Genomic DNA, 24,975 nt, shown 5'->3' on the forward strand with positions numbered 1-24,975 from the left:
TCCCAGCACCCCCCAGGACGGGATTAGGGTTGTGGTGCCAGGGTGGTCAGTGCTCCCTTGGCAGTTCAGTATAGTGTACCCACTGAATCGGGAGGCTACCACCACCCCTGATGTGAAAACAGCAGGAAATTCGTAGCCCACCACAACGGATTGTGAACTTCACATTCTACATATATAAATGTGACATATTACTTAATTAATGGAAATCACAGTTTTAAAGATTATGATGCGGCAGCAGTTCACTTCCAACATTGTATTATCCGGCTGTGTCATTTTTGTAATCTTGTAACTAAATGGGCAACTTTCAAAATACATGTAACACTTTTGCTACATGTATTACAAAGAGGATTCCCTGTTCTGATTTTTTGTGTTTATTTCTCAGCAAATTAAGATACTTTTTAGGAGTAAAATGTTTAATAAAACCACAACATTTGAAAACTGCTTTTCTTGAAACACGAAAACATTTCTCTCTCTCTAAACCCCCATGCTTCCAGAATGAAGGTGCAGTGCCTGGGAGACATCTTAAATGCATCAGCCCCATCAGCAAACGATTCACAAATCTGCAAAGATTTTAAATTTGGGGCTCCTTTCAGTGTATATTTCATAAAAACCTATTCTCAATTTTTCTGCTTCGCTGGAGTTGATCATTTTAAGCAAAACTTGAAGCTCTAATTGTAAGACATTTTGGAATACCACAGGTCATCCCTCTATCTGTAGAAGCAGAGCAGCATCCCTCCACAGACAAGTTAGAGTACAGGAGCAGTGTCTAATTAAAATACTTGTCAATAAATTAATGAAAAAAATATATACAAAACAGCTTATACCAGGAATAAAACAATTACAGAGATGGCAATTTTCTTAGGGAGGTTATTTAATAGCTTGAAAATGTAATCTAACTGGATCTCCCAGGCTCCTGGCTCCACAGCAGGGAGCACAGGAGTCCCAGAGAGCCTCCATTGGTTTCAGGCTTCCAGATCCATGACAGGGAGATCTATGAAAAGAGGCAGGGAAGTTTTGGAGTGAGTTGAGAGAAGCAATGTAAAAGGCTTCTAGGTTCAGCACATGTGATATCAAGATGGCCATCAATGGAACAGTGGTGGTGACTTGCAATGGATGTACAATGTTTTCTTTCCTGCTTGAAATCCCTTCTGTCTTAAAGATTCTTGCATTGGAGAAGCAAGTAGAGATATTACTGAGAGTCAGAAAAGCTGAGGAGTTCCTAGAAAGCCAGGTTCAGGAAACACTGGTATCCCAGGTTCAAAGAAGAATGGAGCTGGCCACAAAGGAATCAGAGAGAGAGGAAGCCAGAGAGGAAGCCTGGCAATTTGTAACCACCATAGGCAAGAGGTCACAGTGGCATTCTACATGGCTGGAGACAGATGAGGATGGGCAGGCTGTGGCCACCAAAGAGAAGAGGACTGGGAAGGATTCCATACAGCTAGAAATTTCAAATCAACGCCAGGTCCTAAATGTGGAAACTTTGGAAGACACCTCTCAGGATCCAGCAGGTCCAAGGGAAGGGAGACATGTAAGGGACACACATGTGGATAGCAGCTTGGCCTAACATATAAGAAAATCAAGCTTGCCCGTGAAGAGTTCTCCAATCATCCAAGGAAGACAGACTATCCTTGTTGGAGATTTAATCCTCAGAAGAATTGAAAGAACATTCTGCAAGGGACAAGCAGACAATAGGATGGTGTGCTGCCTTCCCAGAGCCAAGACAAGAGATGTCACTAAGACTGAATAGGTTTCTGAAGTTGACAGGCAAGGAGACAATGGTGATGGTTCACATCGGCACTAATGGAACTGCATTGAAGGATATTTTGCAGATATTAGATGACTTCAGGGAACTCAGAAATGTGCTGAAGAAGAATGTCCAAGCAATCTTCTCTGAGATTCTTCTTGTTCCACGAGCTACATAATCCTGTGGCACTTCAATTTGAGTGATATATGTGGGAGATCTCATGCTGCCAATACTAAAACATCTTGGAATTTCTAAACATTATGGATGACAATTTTCTATAAAAAAAACTGTTGCGGCCAACATGGGGGAATACTTTATTAAACCTTGTCCTAACAGATAACGGGAAACTGACTACAGAAGTAGAAATTAACAGTAGCTTAGGTACGAGTGATCATGACTCGATCACATTTATAATGTTCAAGCAGAATAAAGTCCAGACCAGTAATATTGGTGCTTTAATAGGGCCAGTTTCACAAAGCTAAAAACAATTATGAGCCAAATCAGCTGGGAGGAAGGATTTAATCAGAAAAGAGTGAATCATAATTGGGATTCATTTAAGAACACCTTACTAGATGCCCAAAAAGCTGTTGACCCACAGTTGAGGAAGAAGGCCGTACTGGTTAAAAAAAAATGACCTGGTTTAGAGGGGAAGTGTAGGCAGCTATAAACATAACACAAAGGGGAAGAAGGGGAAGTTGATAGTAATGAATATAAATCAGAAGTTAGGAACTGTAGAAACTTGATAAGGGAAGCAAAGGGACACAAGGAGAAATATATGGCCAGTACACTTAAGGACAATAATGATATTTTTAAATATATCAGGAATAAAAATAATCTTGACAATAATATTCATCCACTACTAGATGGAAATGGTAGACTTATCAATAGTAATGCAAAAAGGCAGAAGTGTTCAATAAATATTGTTGTGTATTTGGGGAAAACAGATGATACAGTCTCATCATATGGTGATAACACTCTTTCCATTCCACTAGTACCTCTAGAGCAGGGGTCGGCAACCTTTCAGAAGTGGTGTGCCAAGTCTTCATTTATTCACTTTAATTTAAGGTTTTGCGTGCCAGTACTACATTTTAACTTTTTTAGAAGGTTTCTCTCTATAAGTTTATATACTATATAACTAAACTATTGTTGTATGTAAACAAGGTTTTCAAAATGTTTAAGAAGCTTCATTTAAAATTAAATTAAAATGCTGATCTTACACCGCCAGCCCGCTCAGCTCGCTGCCAGCCTGAGGTTCCGTTCACCTAGGCCGGCAGCAGGCTGAGCGGAGAGCTGGCAGGGACCCCTGCAAGGAGCTGGCAGCCAGAACCCCAGACCGGCAGTGGGCTGAGCGGGGCCAGCGGCCGGGACCCCAGACCAGCAGTGGGCTGAGCGGCTCATCCTACTGCCGGTCTGGGGTTCCATCCGCTGGCTCCTGCCAGCCAGGGTCCCGGCTGCCGGCCCTGCTCAGCCCGCTGCCGGTCTGGGGTCCCGGCCCTGTCCACATAGAGTAGGTACGTACTTTCTCCCTGGTTCTGGCCCATTCTCTTCCTCTCTCTGCACTGAGATGAGTGTGGGAGTGAACTGAGAACAGGGCTGGGGGTGAAGGAGCAGGCTGGGGGCTGGGATGCAGGGTCTGGCCAGGAGCTAGAATGAGGGAGGGGGCTCAGGGTTGGGGCAGGAGGTTTGGGTGTGGAGAGCTTACCTGGGCAGCTCCCATTTGGTGCGAGGGGTGCAGGTGGGAATGTGGGTGTGTGTTTGCAGGAGCTCCCCTTTGGTGCTCAGAGTGAGGGTGGGGATGTGGATGTGGGGGGGTGCAAGAGTCACTGCATCGGGTGTTGGGGGGCTGGGTATGTGTGGGGGATGCAGGAGTCAGGGCAGGGCTGGCGGTGTGAGAGGAGGGTGGAGGAGTCAGGGCAGGGCGGTCTGGGTATGTGTGTGGGGTGCCGGAGTCAGGGCTAGGGTTATGGGGGCTGCAGGGGTGAGGGCAGAGGGCTGGTGGGAGTGGGGAGGGTTCAGGGTCAGGGCAGAGGGCTGGAGGGGCATGAAGGGGGTGCAGGGGTCAGGCAGATGGCTGGGGTCGTACGGGTGCTCCCAGCCCCCTGCCCTGAGCAGCTCATGGCAGGGGGCTGGAGGGGATATGCTGATTCCACCCCCTTCCCCAAGGTCCCCGGAGCAGAGAGCGCTCTGCGGCTCCGCTTTTTCCTCTCCCCCTCCGTAGCAAGGGCCGTCAGCTGATCGGCCGCAGAGAGGGAGAGAACGAGGGGCAGGAACCCTGCACGCTAGGGGAAGAGGCGGGGGGAGGGGGAAGCTTGCCTGCCCTGCAAGGAGAGAGCGGCGGGCAGAGAAGAGTGGGCCGGGCCGGGCCAGATTTTTAATTGCATGTTGCTGTCCCCGGCAGACAGCAGCGTGCCATTAAAAATTGGCTTGCATGCAGTCTTTGGCACGCATACCATAGGTTGCTCACCCCTGCTCTAGAGGATGTTAAACAGAAGCAACAAAAGTTAGACATTTTAAAATCAACAGGTTCAGATAACTGGCATCCAAGAGTTTTAAAAGAGCTGCTGAGTTGTTCGCTGAACCATTAATGTTGATTTTCAATAAGTCTTGAAGCATGAGAGAAGTTACAAAAGACTGGAAGAAAGCTACGGTTGTGCCAATTTTTAAAAGGGTAAACGGCATGACCCATGTAATTATAGGCCTGTCAGCCTGACTTCAATCCCTTTCAAGATAATGGAGCGGCTGATACGGGACTCGATTAATAAAGAATTAAAGGAGGATAATATAATTAATGTTTATGGAAAACAGATCCTATCAAACAAAAACTTGGTATCTTTTTTTTTTTAATGAGATTACAAGTTTGGTTGATAAAGGTAATAGTGTTGACATAATATACTTAGACTTCTCTAAGGCATTTGATTTGGTACCACGCAACATTTTGATTAAGAAACTAGAAAGATATAAAATTAACATGGCACACATTACATGGATTAAAAACCTGCTAACTGATAGATCTCAGAGCATAACTGTAAACACGGAATTCTCATTGAGCAGGTCTGTTTCCAGCATGGTGTTGCAGGGACTGGTTCTTCACCCTAAGGTATTTATCACTTTTATAAATCACCTGGAAGAAAACTTAAAATCATCACTGACAAAGGTGGCAGACGACACAAAAATAGGGGGAGTGGTAAACAATGAAGAGGACAGGTCACTGATTCAGAGTGATCTGGATTGCTTGATAAACTGGGCGCAAGCAAACAATATGCATTTTAATACAGCTAAATGTAATTGTGTAATTTTGGAACAAAGAATGTAGGCCATACTTACAGAATGGGGGACTCTATCTAGGAAAGCAGTGACTAAAAAAAAGATTTGAGGGTGAAAGTAGACAATGAACTGAACATGAGCTCCCAGTGTGATGCTGTGGCCAAGACAACTAATGTGATCCTGGGATGCATAAAAAGAATAACCTTGAGTCGGAGCAGAGAGGTTATTTTACCTCTGTATTTGGCATTGGTGCAACCACTGCTGGAATACTGTGTCCAGTTCTGGTGCCCATAATTCCAGAAGAATGTTGATCATTGGAGAGGATTCAGAGAAGAGCCATGAGTATTAGTAAAGAATTAGAAAACATGCCTTATAATGAGAGACTCAAGGAGCTCAATCTCTTTAGCTTATGGCTAAGGGATAACTCAATTACAGTGTGTACATACCTATGTGGGGAACAAATATTTAATAATGGGCCCTTCAGTCTAGCAAAGAAAGGCATAACATGATCCAGCATCTGGAAGTTGAAGTTAGACAAATTCAGACTGGAAACAAGGGGTAAATTTCTAACAGTGAGGGTAATTAACCATTGCAACAATTTACCCAGGGTCATGGTGGATTCGCCATCACTGACAACTTGGATACTGGATGTTTTTCTAAAAGATATGCTCTAGGAATTATCCTGGGAAAATTCTATAGCTTGTATTATACAGGAATCTCAGACTAGATGATCACAATGGTCCCTTCAGGACTTAGAATATATGAACCCTGGCATGGCAGGGCTCTCCGGGAGCTGCGGATCATGCAAGCATTGGATCTACGGGCCCAAGCATGTGATTTGGTGCAAGTTAATTGAATCCAATTTGCTTTCTTGAAAAATCTCAGGTTCAACCAACCAGCATTTTCTGATGAAACTAAATAAGATAAACATAAAAATTTAAAACTTACCAAAAACCATCCGCCATATCGCTGGATGTGGGCGAGTAAAAGGCCCTGCGGAGAGAAATATTTGCTAGATGACAGTGAATTGATTACAAAGATTAAAACTACAGCATATTATTTCTAAGACTTGGTTCAGGGGGATATCAGCAAAAGTTAACAAGCAAAGATTGGTTTTCCTTCAAGCTTTACAATATACTTGAAAGTTTGGCTTAGAGCTTTAAATAAAACAAGTTCATTAGTAATTGATTCTAGGATTTGAAGGTTTTTTGATCATTACTTGGACATGGAAGAAATATGCAATTACTTTTCATTGGCATTCTTTCCATGGTGGTAAGAAGATGGCATATATTTTGGATGTATGTGTGCTGAGGTGTCAGCTGCTGGTATTTTTAACAGGCTGATCTCTTGATCTGTTTTTTAGATTACATCTGTTTTGTGGCTTTTTACAGTTGTGGGCATGTTTCATTTTGGGAATGAAAAAGTAATCAAGTACAAGTTTCTGCAGGTTAGCAATGAAACTGGGGGCACTGACTCCCAAAAACATTACCAGGCAGGCCACCTAAAACTTCTAACAGACTTAATATCAGATATCACAAAGAATATCAGGCATCTTACACACAGAGGTTGGATGTGTGTGAAAAAACAAGCTCTTCTGGCTACAAAATTGAAATTGATACCTTTAGAGACACCATTAAGATCAAACACAAATCCTGATTAAATACCTAGCTCAAAAGGGCTTAACTTCAAGATATATCAAGATTTCTTTAAAGGTCTCAAGAGCCTGGATTCCTGAGGACGAATATCCTCTTATTACGGCTTCTGTTTTAGATTTATTTATTTTGCCGGAGATTAGATTGACTTCCTTTATTAAATTAAAACGCCAAACTAGAGCAAAAAGAGAAGTGGAGATAAGGGCCACCTTTATCTGGTGGCGCTGAAAAGTTTCTAAATATAATCCATTCTTCTAGACTGCAGGAAGAGACTGAAAATATAGGTCTTCAACACACATTATGATTTGATCTTTGAACCCCATCTGCAAATAGCTATCCCTATTTCACCCCGCAAGGGTTTTTTCTAAACTCATAAGTGAATGACAGTCACATGCCGATCTTGTGGTTTGGGCAATTATATTATGTAACCTTCTTCGCATATCCAAATTTGTTCTTCCCCATAGGAAATCAGTTTGGTCTGCACGTGATACATAATTCATTTATGGGGGTAGGGACATGAGTGATTACCTTGATGAGATTTTATAGAATGTAGCTATGGGACAGGCACACTGGGTTAAACCCTTGCCTTCTTTTGTCAACAGCATGATAGTGGTTGATGTTCATTTGGAGAAGTTATTTTGAAATTATGATTTCTCTGAGTAATCCCTGAATTTGTAAGGAGTTATTTATTAGCTCCACAAAGATTTTGGAAAAATCTATCCAAAACCAATTATGGCCCATGAATCCAAGTTTTCTAAGAGATTTAATAAAGTTAACAGTCATTTCATCTCCACCTTCCTAGCACCCTAATCTTTCTGTTATCTAAGCATATTTAAAAATACTTAGTTCCATCCATAATATTTCAATAAATACATTAAGTCTATAACTCCCATCAGGAAACTCACATCAACAACTTAAAATATATATGTGCTAGTTCAAAAGGAATTATTATGGGGAAGTTCTATGGGATGTATTATACAGGAAGTCAGACCAGATGTTCACAGTAGTCTCTTTTTGCCTTGAAATTTATGAAACTGGATTTTGGCAGGCATTTACATCTGATGAGAGGCGGCATGATCTCTAATTTATCCCCTGTGCCCCCTCAGATACTCTCCTGTGATCCTTCAAGATCGAAGAATCATTTGCTGCTGAAGACAGAGCTGATCATCAGGAGTTTACACAAGCTCTCTTTCGTGCCATAACAGCCTAATCTAGAATGCACTAATTCATATTGCGCCAATGTGCACTCCAAAATAAAACTTTCATGGCAATTTTGATATGGTAATATAAACAGGAATTCAGTTTCTTGCACATAAAACTCTTAATTGTCAAGTGTGCATGTCAACAGAAAAACTACATGCTATGAAAAACTAAAAATTTTATTCCATAGGTGCTGGGAAGTATATGAATATAGTGTCATGCCAGAAACCGCAATGGGAGGTTTAGGAGTCTATTGAAAATATGAAAGCTAAAGGTATTGGCACAAAATTCCTGCATTTTCCTTCTCTCTATCCAATTCATCATTTTGGTGAGCGTGTTATGAAAACTACTCATTAATGAAGTTCTAGGAGGAGCTAGATAGCATCGTAAGACAAAGCTCTAGAGAGTCCTTTCAAAATGTTCCCCTTTAAAGCTGCAAATCTGTCCTGATAGAAACCATTGTTCATCTACTGTTGAACAGAGGCAATATCTGAAATGGGGGGAAGCAAAACTGACCAACAAATGTATAGTCATAACCAGTCTACAGCAGGAAACAAAGATCACAATATATGTAACTCAAAACAGGATAACTCTTCTCTTGAAGAGTCTCCAGTGTAACCAAAGCGTTATTCTTTTCAACTCGCATCATTAGTAGAACATGGCAATAAAAATATTTTGATTTACTTCACACCCCGCTCACAATCATTGAAAAATTCTTTCAAGTTTCATTTTCTTAGGGGGTGGAGATGAAGTACAGCAACTCTACTGTTGTACATCCATAACAATAAAGGTCAGATTTTGGTTCTAGTCCTGGCTCTGCCACTAGCCTCTTATATGACCTTCAGCAAGCCACTTCCCCTCTCGGAGCCTCAGTTTTCCCATCTATAAAGTGTGGATAATGATACTGACCTCCTGCTTTGAGATTTACTGATGTAGAGCACTGTAGAAGAACCAGATATTATTATTATTAAGAGATTTAATCCCCAAATATGCTGAAAAAGCTGACATTTCCATTTTCAAGGGACTATGGCTCTCTAGCGAGACCATGCAAAAGATAAATAGCCTGTATTTTGTTGGTATTTCAGTTCAGTGCTATTACAACTCATTTATACGGTTGCTTAATTTAATGCCATGTAAAGACAGTGAATAAAATCTATCTTAATTTAAAAAAAAAAAAAGTTACTAACCTTTTGTAACTGTTGTTCTTCGAGATGTGTTGCTCATGTCCATTCCATGTTCGGTGAATATGCTCACCACATGCATTGGTATGGGAAGTTTTTCTTCAGTGGTATCGGTAGGGGACCAAATCTGGCACCCTCTGGAGTGGCACACATATGCGCTGGGATAAGGGGCCACCTTCCATCCTCCCTCAGTTCCTTCTTGCTGGAACTCCGACAGTGGGGAAGGAGAGTGGGTCATGGAATGGACATGAGCAACGCATCTTGAAGAACAACAGTTACGAAAGGTTAGTAACCATTTTTTCTTCTTCAAGTGATTGCTCATGTCCATTCCATGTTAGGTGACTCCCAAGCAGTACCATCAGAGGCGGGGAAGAGTTCATGGACGTGTTGATTGCTTTACAGCTCTGCCAAATCCAGCATCATCTCTGGCTTGCTGGGTGATGGCGTAATGAGTGGTGAAAATGTGTACTGAAGACCACATTGCAGCCCTGCAGATATCCTGGATAGGGACATGCGCCAGGAAGGCAGCCAAAGATACCTGAGCCCTAGTGGAGTAAGTCTTCACTATCGGTGGAGGCACTGCCCGTGCTAACTCGTAACAGATGTGAAAGCAGTGGTGATCCAGTTTGAAATCCTTTGAGAGGACACTGGAAGGCTCTTCCTTCTGTCAGCAGTCACAACAAAGAGTTGAGTCAATCTGCAGAAGAGATTGTTGCACTCCAAATAGAAAGCTATGGTGCACCTGACATCTAGAGTATGCAGGCATCTCTCCTCATTGTCTTGTGAAGTTTCAGATAGAACACTGGAAGGAAGATATTCTGGTTGATATGAGGAGCGCGCAAAGTCTAATGTCTCTCTCCCTCTTGGTTCAGGGCTTGAATCCCTTACAAGTGCAGCACTTTTCATGGATATGGGACTCACCCAGACACTTCAAACAGCTTAGGTATGGATTGCTGATTGGCATGGGCTCCTTAAAACGATCGCAAGGCTTAAAGCCCGCGGAATGGGGCATGCCCTGTTCCTGGGCTAAGTCCCTCAGGGGACTATTTGCTAAAGTCTACTAGCTATTAAGAACGGTAAACTAATTACTAACTAATAACAATTTACATAAAAGTTCAAAGAACCACTGAATAGAAACCGCATGCTACAACAAGGGGAGCGTTCCAGCACAGACACTGGCAGTAAGAAGGAACTGAGAGCGGTGGGGGGCTTATACTAGCGCAAATAAGCGCCACTCCAGAGGGCACCAGGGTACCCCAATGGATACCACCGAGGAAAAACTTCTGGCACCGGTGCATGTGGTGAGCACACTCACCTAACATGGCATGGACATGAGTAATCACTTGAAGAAGTAAGCAAGCAATCCTTTCCATCTCAGAAAGTAAATGGCAACAAGTGAAAAGAAATATGCATGTGAAATAAAGGTAAAGCATCAATATACTTACCATTTGGAAAAGCCAGAACACTAACGATTAGAAAGAAGAAAACCACAGAGAGGATACCCTTCCAAATATTATCTTCTGGGATAGAATCATTCCTGAAAAGACAGACATCATCAAGTTAGTAACATGACTTTTTTGAGGACAATGAGAAAAGGCACTCTAGATGCCAGGTTAATGAAATACATTTGGAAATAAGCACTGAAAATCAATGATGGTTCACAATCAATAAGAGATGCTAACTTAGTAACTGCACTGAATGGTTTCACCCGACACCCTTGCACATCCATTTATACAAGAACAAAGCTAAACATAAAATCAATATACACAGGCCAGGAGTAGAGCTTCTAGCCATTGTCAGAACTGACTGCAAAGTAAAAATAACAAGGCTTAAATTATTCCTCTTTTTTTTGGAGAAAGGTTGTTGTTATATTATAGCCAAAGGATAGACCTAAGCATCGAGTGTGACTATCTTGACAAGAAATCCTGGCAAGCCTGATTTAGCTGTTTTTCCTTCTCAGATAGCTAAGAGTACCACCTAGTTTACATGGGAGATCCACCCATTTCAGAATAGATCTGGCTTTTGCAAATAAGTTCTCTCTTCTTCAGTCAGTTCTAGGAGCCTTAAATAACAAAATCAGTAAGTGTAACCATCAATTATTAATAACGCAAATACAAGCATAGTTGATATAGCACATCTTAATTATTACTATGAACATTAAAATCTTATTGCTTATAACTAAATATTTTTATGTACTCATCATGAACGTATCTAGGTACCAATATACAATGCACAGTAATATATTCCATTATTTCTTCCTTTCCTTTTAGCGTCAAATTTTCTTTCTAGTTTTACAATGGATTAAGCTGTGCATGGTGAAATAAGGGTATCTTATTTCAGGATGGTTCAAAAATGAATCTGCAGCAGTATAATTTGCCCCACAATAATTGCCAGGATGGGATCAGTGAGGAAATGGTACTGTATTTTAGAGTTTGCAATAACATTTAGCCTCAGATGCATGATTATAAATGTGGGCAGGGCCATCCCTAGGGGGTGGGTGGGGCCTGGGGTGGAAGTGACAAGATTCGTCTCTTCTGGGACTGACCGCACCAGCCAATCGTACTGGCCTGCGGGGCCCTCTAAAGCTTGGGGCCCGGAGCAGTTGCCCCGATTCGCCCTACCCAAGGGGCGGCTCTGAATGTGGGACATATAATTTTCCCCTCTTCCAAAGTGCTGCATAATCTCCTACTTAGATTGTAAGCTCTTTGGGACAGGAACAGGTTTTTTTGTTTTGTGTTTGTACAGCTCTTAGCATATTAGGGTCCTGGTCTATGACAATGGCTCCTAAGTACTATGGTAATACAAATAAAGAAGAAGAAGAATACATTACACTACAGTGGAATGCCACAGCAGCCTTTTCTACCTGGGAAGCTTCTAAGCCCTGGCTAGGTCAGGTCTGCCATGGGAAGGCTGCTGCCATGTGAAGCCCCCAAACTACACATGAATAGGAACCTACCAAATTAATGGCCGTGAAAAACACGTCACAGACTGTGAAATCAGATCTCCCCCATGAAATCTAGCTATTGGAGGGGCAGGGCTGGGGCGCCCCAGCTCGGGGCTCCTACTGTTCACCAGGCTTCAGCTGCTGGGGTGGGGTGGGGTGGGACAGAACTTCCTCTTCCCCTGAACAGCTGCTCTCAGCGGGAGATCAGACCCATGTCTGGGTACCTCCCCTGGCTGCAGGAAGCTCATGGCCGTACCAGCTCTGCAGACTCCCAGCAGCCCAGGGGAGATCAGACCCACCTCGACCTCCGGGAATCTCCCCCGGCTGCAGGAAGCTCCGCAGCTGCTGCCTTCACAGAAGGCAGCACAGAACTGAGGGTGGCAATCCCGCGACCCCCCCCACCAACCCCTTTTGGCTCAGGAACCATATGGTTACAACACCCCGAAATTTCAGATGTAAATATCTGAAAATGTGAAACTGACCAATTTTAAAACCCTCTGGCCCTGAAATTGATCAAAATGGACCATGAATTTGGCAGGGTCCTACATATGAGTAAAGCTCTCACCAACAGAAGTTGGTTCAATAAAAGATATTACCTCATTCACCTTGTCTCTCTAAAGTGCATCATGCCAGTGACCTTTCTCTAATCTTCCCCCTGTTCTATCGAGATTTACTAGTGTCAGTTTCCTGGTTATAGCGCCACCCATGCATGTCTTAGAGTCATTCCATGACTAGCTAAAAAACAGGAATTCTGCCCTAGCACTGGGCTCCCTGTGCTCCTCCAGGAGTTCCGCCTTGATCAGAGCTGTTGCCCTATCTTAGTACAGCCGACCCACAGATTCACAATGTCTCAGCATACAGAGGAGGTAGTCCTCTGCTACAAATTCACATAACAGTGTACATTCATTATTTTCACTTAGTAATGTCTGGTAGAACGTTTTCCATAAAAATGAAAGCTACTGAATGATTTAATAATCAAGTAAAATTGCTGCATAATTCAGTGCAACCTAGCCACATATATTAGAGAAGGGTTGACTAAGTCACTTAAGTTAAGCCTAACGTAGCAGCAAATACATTTGGCTTTGTACAGATAAAGATTTCTGAGCCTTATAAAGCATTTTGTTTTCTTTTTTGGTCACTACATGAACAGATCAGATTCTACCTCCCTACCCCACGTTTCTAAGATCCTGAGTATTGTGATTAATCTTTAACATCTTTCTCTCTGTACATCCTCTTTACTTACTGCCTACTAGATAGTCAAAGCCTTGATTAAGAAAGCCAGAAGTTACTGCTTTAGTTAGTTCATTTTGGGATTAATACAGTTACACTTTTAAAAAGAATGCTTATCCTGTCCCCCTGCCAGAGGCAGGAAAGAAAAAACCACAGCTTGGTTACTGCTTCTGAGCTAGAAGAGACACTATGGTGTTTGTTCGGAAGAGGTGTTGCTGGGAATCCTGAGAGGAAGGTGCAGGCACAGGGAAACAAAATGACTGTCACAACAAACAATAATAAGAAAATGTACTCTTGAGGGAATTCTGTGCCAAAAAAATAAAAATTCTGCAAACAACATTTTAAAATTCTGCAAATTTTATTTGTTGATAAATAAATGTGGAGGCTCCAGCATGGCAGTGGGGAACACAGGCCACTGGCTGCATGGAGGTGGGAGATCACTCTAAAGCCCTGCACATCCCAGCACATGGACTCAGCGGAGAGGCTGCACTATGTCAGGGTCAGGTGCAAAGGCCGGGCCTGCCCAGAAACACCCTGTGGCCCTGCCCCTCCATACCAGGCACACCAGTTGGGGGCAAGCAGGATCCAAGGGTGAAGGGCCTTAGTGTGTGGGGATAGGGTTTTGTGTGGGGCAATCGGGGGGGGGGGGGGATCTGGACGAACAGGGGCTTATTGGGGGGTTATGGGTACAGGGGCAATGGGACTCTGCAGGGGGTCCAGGTGAAGGTGGTTGGGGCTCAGCAGGGGAAGGGGGGCTGGATGCAAGTGGCTTGGGCAGAGGTGTCCAGGTGCTGAGGGAGTGGGGCTTGGTCGGTGGGGATCTAGGTGCAGCTGGCTGGAGCTCAGTGGGGTGGGGGTCTGGGTGCAGCTGTAACCCCATACAAAACCAAAAGACAGGATGCCCCAGACACGTTGGTTTAATCAGCACTGTTCCGGTGTTTTGAGGGGATGGGAATGTTTTACGTGGGTGGAGGCAGTGGGAGAACACAGTCCGGCATTCTATTCTTGCTTTACTAAAACACAGCCTGTCACCTCCATTAAGTGCTGCTGTGTGTGCTTCACAAAGGAGTGCCCCCAGCAGCCGTCCTTCAGTTGCCATTTGCCTCCTTGTTGGTTGCCTCTCAGTTAAATGAAAGCCATATCCTCCTCCCCAGAGGAGGAAAGGGAAACAGTGGAGCATAGTCAATAGGAATCCCAGCTATAGCAACAGATTTGGAGGTGGGAAGCCAGAGACCAGCTTATCCAAAAGGAAAAACAAGGCAGGTACAGCAGCTGCCCTGAATATTTAGGTGACAGATACATTAGAAAAGCCTAAAATAGGCAAATTAGGCAATTAAACACCCATTCAAATTTACTTTGTTGGCTTTCCCACATTGAAGCAACCCCTCTCTGAAGTCTAGCTCCACCCTGGTCTGCCTACTTCAGGACTGTGACCTCTGTCTCCTGAGATCCTAATGAAGAACCACTACCAGGTTCCCAAAACTAAGGATGGATCTGGCTGCTGCATCCAACAGAAGATCTTTTCCCAGGTTCACCTGAGATCTGCATAAAACAATAGCGTTCAATAAGCAAAAGATGTGATGCTACACAAGAAATGGTGTAGTCCCCTGCTTGAGAACTATGTTTGACTTCAATGAAGACTTCAACTGATAGTTTACAAAATCATGGTAGGAAACTAAACAACACTGAAAAAATCAGAGTTAGACTTTATGGTACTGAGAGCAAGCTTTTTTGTTTGTTTGTTTTTAAAAAAAGGATATGAATCATTTCTAGTACCTGATACTCTATATATTGATAGAGATATAATACTTTATAAGACACATTGTAATTAAGCTTATTGAAAAAGGCCAAAACAAAATCTTACTTGATACTACTACTAGACCAAATTTTGAAGACACAGCTATGGTTTGATAAGATCTGTTACAGCTCACTCTCACTAATCCTGAATAAATTTACCAGTGAGTATGGTAACAAAACACCCCCCCCCCCCCGGTACACTACCTTCTTCATCAAGAAATAGGAAAAAGAAATGTACAACAGACTTAATAGCACTGTCTTATGTCATGATAAAAGGGACTGGTATCACTATCACAAGAGATGCCTTGTTTTTATCTACGGTATCAGCACTTTCATTAATCTGAATTTGAGAGATTGACACAAAAAATGAAGATCTCATGTACATAACCAAACATACAGCAAACCCAAATGATTGTACTTCAGATTTACACTGTGCATAAAAAACACCAGGCAAAGTGAGTGAATGCCAGTTTGAATAAAGCCCTAGTATGATGGTCTAGGATGCATTGTCCTGCTGCAGTCAGGTGCTTTACAAAGGCAACCCCCCCCAAAAAAAACTTCTCTTTATGGTATTTATAGACAGAAGTAATACTTGGTAGGGATGCCTTGACAGCATCCGGGGGCGGGGGGGGGGGGGGCAAACTCCAGTCCCTCTGTGGCCATGTTCAAAATAACAGCTCAATATTTTTTTAAAAAAAGAAAACCTGGCGCATGGTGGGGACCAACCCGCCCCGGTGTGGCTGTCCCCCAGCTGGGCGGCGTCTCCACAAGTCACTGAGCTACCGGCCTGTCGCCGAGCCCGGCAACCTTCACGCCTGGCTCAGTCACCTGCCCTGGCGCTCTCCAGTCCCTCCCTCCCTCCCTCTCCCGCCCCGCGCACCGGGTGAAGGCGAAGGCCATGAGGCTGAGGATGGTGAAGCTCAGCAGGGTGATGGTGTGGGGCCGGTAGAAGAACTCCAGGGTGATGTCCTCCACCTGCTGCTCGTTGATCATGCGGAAGTGCAGCCGGTAGTTCACATCGTCCTTGCTCAGGGTCCGGCTCCCCACGCAGGACGCCATCTCCCCGCGCGCCGCCGCCCGGCCCGGCCGCCTGCTCCGCTCGGCGGCTGCGGGAGGGAGCAGCGCTCTCCCGGCCCGGGGGCCTGGGCGCGCGGCACCAAACGGGCGCTGGGACCAGGCCCCGGCGAGGCGGGGGGGTTGGGGCGGGGAATTACTGCACGGGGGAGGGAGCAGCCGGGCCGCGCGGGGAGAGGGAAAAGAGTATCAACCCCCCGCCGCCGGCAGATGGTCTCGGCCGGGCAGGAAGCGCCTCTGCAGTATGTGAGGGAAGGGGGCGGGCGAGGCAGGGTCGCTGCGCGCAGACCGGCCGGGAGGGGGCGGGGCGACGCGACGGGAGGAGGAGCCAGCGGCGCGGCGCGGCACAAGGCCTCGCCGCTGCCTCAGGTGAGACCCTTCCCGGCGTGGTCACCCGGTTGGGCCCCGCAGCTGGAGCTGGGCCAGGGGGCGCTGGGAACGGGGCAGGCTGCGGGCTTCAGCCCGCCCGCTCGCTGCTGAGCGGCCTAGGGCCTGTGTCTGGGGGCGAGGCTAGCCGCGCTGGAAGCCGCAGGGGCACGGACCTTGCCGGGGCTCCCGCCAGCCCAGCCTCTCGGAGGGTCAGGCTCGGAGCCGGGCTCCGGACACGGACGCGCCAGGGGGGGCAGAGGCAGCACCCTAGGCACGGTCTGAGCGTCCCTGCGCCCCCAGCCAGGCACTCGCTAGTCCTAGAATGTCTTGGGTTTTAATTACTTGTCTGCGGCCTGTTGTCTCGCTTAGAAACAGTGACAATAAGTATTTGTAAGGAGCTTTATGAGCTAACGGTTGCATGTGATTCTGTAATACCTGAAATTGTGAATTGTTTGATTCCTGTGCATGACCCCTTACTTTGGGACTATGTTAGGCCCTCCTGCTTTTTTTCAGACCACTTTAAGCGCTGCCTTATCTCTAGGTCTGCTGGGTGCTCCTACTTCATGTGTCCCTGGGAGCCCTTGGCAGGGTCCTAGCTCTGGGATCTGCCTGAGAGCAGGAACACATAGTAGTGTGTCTGCCCCGCCACTTACTTTGGTATAACTTAGGTCGCTCAGGCATGTGAATGAGCCACCCCTCTTCAGTGACATAAGTCACACTGACTTAAGCACTGGTGTGGACTGCGCTACGTTGACGGGAGAGCTTCTCCCCTTGATGTAGCTGCGTTGGGGGTGCACTGCTGTAAGCTCTCTACTGTAGCCATAGCCTAAGAGAGCAATATACCTGTTGGGCTAGGGGGAGCTGCCTTGTCTTTCAAGATACAGTATTAATTGCATGCTCATAACCAGACTAAATGTCAGGTTTCAGAGTAACAGCCGTGTTAGTCTGTATCTGCAAAAAGAAAAGGAGTACTTGTGGCACCTTAGAGACTAACCAATTTATTTGAGCATAAGCTTTCATGAGTTACAGATCACTTCATCGGATGCGTACTGTGGAAAGTGTAAAAGATCTTTTTATATACACACAAAGCATGAAAAAATACCTCCTCCCACCCCACTCTCCTGCTGGTAATAGCTTATCTAAAGTGATCACTCTCCTTACAATGTGTATGATAATCAAGGTGGGCCATTTCCAGCACAAATCCAGGGTTTAACAAGAACGTCGGGGGGGGGGGGGGGTAAAATAGTTATGGGTAAGGACAATTGGGGACAATGTATACCTTCAGATCAGCGGCACTGCTATGGGTACCCGCATGGCCCCACAGTATGCCAACATTTTTATGGCTGACTTAGAACACCGCTTCCTCAGCTCTCGTCCCCTAATGCCCCTACTCTACTTGCGTTATATTGATGACATCTTCATCATCTGGACCCATGGAAAAGAAGCCCTTGAGGAATTCCACCATGATTTCAACAATTTCCATCCCACCATCAACCTCAGCCTGGTCCAGTCCACACAAGAGATCCACTTCCTGGACACTACAGTGCTAATAAACGATGGTCACATAAACACTACCCTATACCGGAAACCTACTGACTGCTATTCCTACCTACATGCCTCCAGCTTTCACCCTGACCACACCACACGATCCATCGTCTACAGCCAAGCTCTGCGATACAATCGCATTTGCTCCAACCCCTCAGACAGAGACAAACACCTACAAGATCTCTATCAAGCATTCTTACAACTACAATACCCACCTGCGGAAGTGAAGAAACAGATTGATAGGGCCAGAAGATTTCCCAGAAGGCTCCTACTACAGGACAGGCCTAACAAAGAAAATAACAGAACGCCCACTAGCCGTCACCTTCAGCCCCCAACTAAAACTCCTCCAACGCATTATTAAGGATCTACAACCTATCCTGAAGGATGACCCAACACTCTCACAAATCTTGGGAGACAGGCCAGTCCTTGCCTACAGACAGCCCCCCAACCTGAAGCAAATACTCACCAGCAACCACATACCACACAACAGAACCACTAACCCAGGAACCTATCCTTGCAACAAAGCCCGTTGCCAACTGTGCCCACATATCTATTCGGGGACACCATCACAGGGCCTAATAACATCAGCCACACTATCAGAAGCTCGTTCACCTGCACATCCACCAATGTGATATATGCCATCATGTGCCAGCAATACCCCTCTGCCATGTACATTGGTCAAACTGGACAGTCTCTACGTAAAAGAATAAATGGACACAAATCAGATGTCAAGAATTATAACATTCATAAACCAGTCGGAGAACACTTCAATCTCTCTGGTCACGCGATTATGGACATGAAAGTTGTGATATTACAACAAAAAAACTTCAAATCCAGACTCCAGCGAGAAACTGTTGAATTGGAATTCATTTGCAAATTTGATACAATTAACTTAGGCTTGAATAGAGACTGGGAGTGGCTAAGTCATTATGCAAGGTAACCTATTTTCCCTTGTTTTTTCCTATCCCCCCTCCTCCCCCCCAGACGTTCTTGTTAAACCCTGGATTTATGCTGGAAATGGCCCACCTTGATTATCATACACATTGTAAGGAGAGTGATCACTTTAGATAAGCTATTACCAGCAGGAGAGTGGGGTGGGAGGAGGTATTTTTTCATGTTTTGTGTGTATATAAAAAGATCTTCTACACTTTCCACAGTATGCATCCGATGAAGTGAGCTGTAGCTCACGAAAGCTTATGCTCAAATAAATTGGTTAGTTTCTAAGGTGCCACAAGTACTCCTTTTCTTTTTTCAGACTAAATGTGTTACTGTTGTAATCAATTTATGTGTATTAGCATAACACCTAGGAGCTTCAGTTGTGGACCAGGACCTCCCTGTGCTATGTGCTTATGCTCAAATAAATTTGTTAGTCTCTAACGTGCCACAAGTACTCCTTTTCTTTTTACAGAACCAAAGGACAGTCTGGCAGTGCCCCATGAAGAGACTTGACATTGTGGTGCCCTGATTCTTTTTTCATAAACAGATTATTGAGTATTAACACACTTAATGCAAACAATGTCTGTTCAAGATTTTAAAATAATTTTTATTGTTCAATTATGTATTTTCTAGGATATCACATTTGTAAATTCACAAGGCAGCTGAATGACATTAGATAGCACAGACCTACTTCTGCTTTAATTTTGACAAAGCCGCTTCCTAAACTTTGGACCTAGTTTGTGTGAACAGTGAGATGCATTACTTTATTCCTGACCATTTTCTCCCTATAATTAAGTGCTCCTTTTTCTTAGCAGGGAACCATATTTATGTAGAAGATGGCTTTTTGGGCTCGGCAGATAAGCATATGGCACTTGTCAGTGAAAACAAGTAGTGTTGCTAATTCTGTTCAGCAACTGAGAAAAACTCACAGAATGTGGATGCAGGTGCATAAGCTTTCAATTCTATCTTTCCTGTGCACTGATGATCACTTTCTTCAGCGTGGATGGAAGACCTACAGATCTGTATCTTTAGGGAACCGTTTACAGTCCACCAACTTAAGTAATGGACAAATAGTTTCTTCAGAAAGTAACTTACTTTCTCCAGTAAACCACTACCAGCAGCAAGCAGAAGTAATACCCAGCTCAGATACAAAAACATTATATGAAGGTAAGAAACTTTAAGAACTTGAATTTAACTTAAAGTCCACCGTGTCCCATCAGTTCGGTGTCGTTGGCTCTTAGTCTCCAAGCATTCTTGTCCAGTGCATCTAACAAGCGGACACCAACTTTCATGTCCTCCTTCAGCATCTCAAGCCACCTTTTTCTAGGTATTTCTCATGTCCCACAGCTACTAGTTCATATACTCTCTAGCCAGCATATCCCACGTCTTGTCTCACTTGACTCGTTCATCTCAGTCGATACTTCCTCTGCTTTTCTGTGATGAGGGCTCATGCCGTTTTATTGTGTAGCCTATCTTACCAGTGTCCACCTAAGCATTCTCATTTTGGCAGCATGATGTCGGAACTTCTATTTTTCTGTACTGAAAATCCTGCTTTAAACTTGACATTTGGCTGTTAACTCATTGGACAGTCTTTACAAGTTTCACTCAGTTTGAACCTCAGTGTTAATATAGGATTTCTGTCATATAAGACAAGTATTTGATCCAAAACCATATTGATTGCTTTTAAATCTAGTCAGAAGTTTAGTCGTCTTATCAGAATATCAGACTGGTGGTAAGGAGACCTGAATTCTCTTCTCCATTGTGCCACAAACTCATTGTGTGACCTTAGGCGAGCCACTGAACCACTCTGTGCCCTGACCCCTAAATAAGGATAATAAAAAACAACCGCTGAAAAGGGCTTTTAATATGTATGGAGAAAAATTGCTATGGAAGTACTAAGTGTGAGAATACTTTATTCTTCTTATAGCATTTACCTGCAACTGTGAAATAAGGTATTGGAGATTGTTTTAACCCTTTTATATCACTCATAACAACGTATGTTAAACGATTAGTGTGTTAAAACAGTCGTTTAAACACACTAATCCATTTAAACTGTTTTAGATACTGCTTTACAGGCCTCTCTTCCACACAGCCGAGAGGTGGGCTATGAGCATAGTGCCAGGAAACTGAGTTTTAGTCTGGTTCTGTCAAAGACTCCTTTTGTGTCCTTTGACAAACCATTTTCTCCTTCTGCAAAAGGGGAATGCTAGAAAAAGTGACTTTCCTACACTGTGTTGACTTGTCTGGCCTACACTTGCAGCTAACCCCATGTACAACTGAGAAGGATTGGGTCCTCTGTGACTGTAGCGCAAAGTGTGTGTAAATCTGGTTTAGATGAGTCGGCTTTCATCCAGAGTGTATCAAAACAGATATTCTGCAGTCAGAGGTGCAGATAGGTGGAAGTGTAGAAAGCTGTTTAGTGACCCATACAATGTGCAACTCACGTATGTATTCTTGAGCAACAGGTACCTTTTCTAGCATAGACCAGGACTTTGTGTTTTGTAGACATTAATTAAAGCCCTACAACCAGTCTGTGAGGTACTCCAACTTCCATGGAGTTTTGTCTGTTTATGCCAGGGCTAAATTGGTCCCAGAAATGCAGACCAGTATATTAGGATGAAGTGGAGAAAAAAGAAACTTTTGCTGGAAAATCATCTAAAACTCTATAACAGCGAGAGCTCTGTTTAGACTGTGGAATAGAGTTGCTAGAGGCCATATCTCAACTTTTAGGGCATTTAGAAGTAGACTCTACAAAGTATGAGAAAATATGAGGAACAATTCTGCAGTGACAGTGGCAGATGGATGATATAACTTATAACTCTACCTTTTATTCTGTCTAGCCACACTGGCTATGCATGCTAGCTGGATGTTTCTACTAAAACTATCAGTACTGAAAAATTGAAGTGTTGACATATAAAACCTTGTTAGAGGGACACCATCCATTTCCCATCTACTAAATGGATGATTTTTTTTTTAAAGATACAGTTTCAGGGATTCTACTGGTCCCGAATGTCCCTGCCAGTTTTGTAGTTTTTCAGTTTTATTTTCTTTAAAAAATAACAAAAAAGAAGTTTCTCCCTTACTGCTGTGTGAAAGATCCACACAACTGGAGAAACTTTGAAACAGAGTATGTGAAATACACTGTCAAGTGTACAAAATGGAAAAAAGAGAAAAGTGTTTTTCTAACCTGTTTCAAGACAGACCTCAAATTACTGTAACGAGTAGGTTTTAAAAAATCAGCCAGAAGTGAGGAGGATTGTCTTGTGGTTAAGGCATTAGACTGGGAATCAGGATGTATATTTTCAGTTCTGAGGTCTGCTATAGACTTTGTGTTCAGTCTTGGGTAAGTCATTATTTCTGTATCTAAATTCCTAATCTGTTAAACAGTGATAGCAGTAGTTCTCTACCTTACAGGGCTGTTGCAAAGAGATGTGCTAATATTCTCCAGGCCTTTAAATGTCTCAATTGATGTGGCTTTTACCGCTTCCGTTGAGTAACTACTACGTAATTCAATAGATCTCACTATTAGGAAGCTTTTTGGTGATATTGCTACAGCAGCATCAATCCAAGGACCTTAACATACATTCCAGCTATTAATTGTGCTTCACCAGCTAGGGATCTGATATTATATATATTTGATGGGGAAACTGAAGCAAAGATTGAGTGACTTGCCCAAGTTGCACTGTAAAGTCCCAGTCCTGCTAACACTTATACACATGCTTCGTTTTAAGCACATGATATTACCACTTGGATGCTTAAAGTTAAGCATTCAAAAAAGCTTTTGCAGGATTAGCAGGAAGTCCTGGCTGAGCTAGGGAAAGAATCGGTCCTTTGATTTTTGTCACATTACAGCTAATTATGTTTCCTGGTAATCATAGTTGCCTCACAGAAGAAACGCCATAAACAAGTGAAAGCAACAACATAAGTAAAATCATATTCTGAAAATACTTTAATTTCTAGTTCTTGAGACAGATTGGGAAGGTACTGGAAATTCTAACACTTTGTCAAGAAAATCTATTAACACTTCTCTTATTAATGGCTTCTAGTTTGGGAAGATACACCACCTTCATCTGCTTTGGAGGAGATCTCTGAAGAAGAAGCTGTGCAGATTGTAGCTGAGCCACCCCTTCCCCTTGGTTCTTTCACACTTCGAGATTATGTTGATCGTTCAGAAACTCTGAGCAAATTAGTGCTTTTGGGTAAGTGTAATGATGTTTAGGCAGAATATTTGTGCTTGGTGTGTTGGGTATTCCTTAGTTTATATTTTGATCTTACTGATTGAGCAGTAAACTTGCAAATCATAATTTTATAAGTGTAGCAACGCACAATCCAAGATAGAGGGGAGAGATGCAGGACAAGTGAACACAAGTAGAGTCTGTTTATGTGGTTTACCAGCAATGTTTGTATGTTTGGGACAGACTCTGTGTTCCTCAGCTGTTGATCTAGCTAGGAGCACTGAGAGGGCATCACCTGCAGCTCCTGGAGGTAAGGAACACCTTGCTGTACTCTAGCAGCCTCCATCCCTCTGGGCTCACTGAAGAAATGTTAACTGGCTGTGGAGAAGCTGCAACTTTTTTCTTCTGGGTAGGAAGGAAAGTTACTATCATGGAGGGCCCTAGAAGTGAGAAAAATTAAGAGGCAGGGCGGGAGAAATGGGGAATATCCTGGCTCTCTCAAAAAATACCTTAAATTGAAAAAGAAGGATGCCTGAAGTCAAGGTGATCTTTTCCTTCCCTTTCCCTCCAACCGTCTTCAAGTGCAAGAAATGCATGGAATACAAAAATGACTTGTGGGAGGGGAGATGTCTACACTGTACCAGACAGTTGTAGATTTTAGCCCTCACTAATGTGCCATGTGCTAATGGTCTGTGTAGGCCCTGCTGCCATGAACTAAAATTTCTCTAGTGTGTATTCACGTAGTACTGTTTGAAATGGGACTACATCAGAGCATGCTAGGGAACTTTGTGTGTGGCAGCAGGGTCCATACAGGCCAGTTAGTGCATGACACAGTAGCACAGGCCAAAAGTTATACACTCTAGTGTGGAATAAAGCCCAGAGAAAGAAGTGAATTGCTGGATTGTTGGGGCAAGTGGGTTTTGTATTAGAATTGCCTTTAGCTAACAGTCTAATAATGAGAGCTATTTGTGTTGGTAACCAAAGACACTTTGCAATAAAATTTTCCCCTCATTTACTGTGCCCATATAAGAAAGAGTTGGGAGATACCCACCTCCACATACCTCTGAGCAAACAAAATGAGATCCCTGCACATTGCACAGTTCAGAATATGGTGTGAAATGCATCTTACTGTGCTTAACTTCTCTGATTGCAATACTGAAACCTGCTGTCTTTTTCTTCAAAGAATAAACTAAACTGTCTGAATTTTGCTACTAAAATTTGGGTTAGAAAGAATTTAGAGCTTGTTTTATCTCAGTTCTCTCCTGAATATACAAGCTATTGTGACTACTATATCTTGAGCAATCAAAATATTTTGGCTATGTGCACAAAAGTTGTATTCAAGACTTCATACATGCAGTGCAGCATGTACTTATGTTTCTTATGAATCTCTTCCTCATAATTCATTTAACTAAGTATTCAACTAAAGTAGTGTCTATGATTTATTTGCTGTAGGAGTTGATTTGTCCAAAGTGGAAAAACGTCCAAATGCAGGCCAACTCCTACTGAGACTGGATTTTGAAAAAGATATAAGAAAAAGACTTTTGTTTCTTAAGGATGTGGGTGTAGAAGATAATCAGCTGGGTCCATTCCTGACCCAAAATCCATACATTCTTGCTGTAGACATGGAGGCGCTAGAGACAAGGTAGGTCTTTCATGAAACATGCCCATGACCCATTAATCCTATGCCTGCTAACTATAATCACATAAATCCAATCCCTTCTACCTCGATTTACCCATCTATAAAATAGGTAAATATTACAGTGGGATTTTGTTAGGTCTAACATGTAAATGCTTTAAAATCTCAAATGTGGGGCTGGTGCTTGGTGTGCAGGGCTCTAAGTGAAAATCCACAGAAAATGCCTCC

At 43.6% G+C, this 24,975-nt stretch overlaps 2 protein-coding genes across 5 annotated transcripts in view; one reads left to right on the plus strand and one right to left on the minus strand.

Annotated features, from left to right (window-relative positions):
- Positions 1-16,142, minus strand: part of PTDSS1 (phosphatidylserine synthase 1) — a 55,159-nt gene extending 39,017 nt beyond the window's left edge. Inside the window, exons 1-3 of one of the 3 annotated variants that reach the window (XM_074944065.1) lie at positions 15,893-16,142; positions 10,487-10,578; positions 5,957-6,001 (exon numbers count right to left, since the gene is read on the minus strand). In XM_074944065.1, the coding sequence (XP_074800166.1) occupies positions 5,957-6,001; positions 10,487-10,578; positions 15,893-16,071 (316 nt within the window). In that variant the 5' untranslated portion in view covers positions 16,072-16,142. Of the gene's footprint in view, positions 1-5,956; positions 6,002-9,047; positions 9,385-10,486; positions 10,579-15,892 lie in introns of those variants that run through there. The other 2 variants (XM_074944066.1, XM_074944064.1) reach the window with 2 other exon arrangements.
- A 280-nt stretch (positions 16,143-16,422) lies between these two features.
- MTERF3 (mitochondrial transcription termination factor 3) overlaps positions 16,423-24,975 on the plus strand; it is a 35,786-nt gene continuing 27,233 nt past the window's right edge. The window contains exons 1-4 of one of the 2 annotated variants that reach the window (XM_074944067.1): positions 16,423-16,455; positions 19,752-20,103; positions 22,983-23,135; positions 24,564-24,753. In XM_074944067.1, the coding sequence (XP_074800168.1) occupies positions 19,773-20,103; positions 22,983-23,135; positions 24,564-24,753 (674 nt within the window). In that variant the 5' untranslated portion in view covers positions 16,423-16,455; positions 19,752-19,772. Of the gene's footprint in view, positions 16,456-19,748; positions 20,104-22,982; positions 23,136-24,563; positions 24,754-24,975 lie in introns of both variants that reach the window. The other variant, XM_074944068.1, reaches the window with a different exon arrangement.

This window comes from Natator depressus, chromosome 2 (genome assembly GCF_965152275.1).
Source record: "Natator depressus isolate rNatDep1 chromosome 2, rNatDep2.hap1, whole genome shotgun sequence".
NCBI classification, from domain to species: domain Eukaryota; kingdom Metazoa; phylum Chordata; order Testudines; family Cheloniidae; genus Natator; species Natator depressus.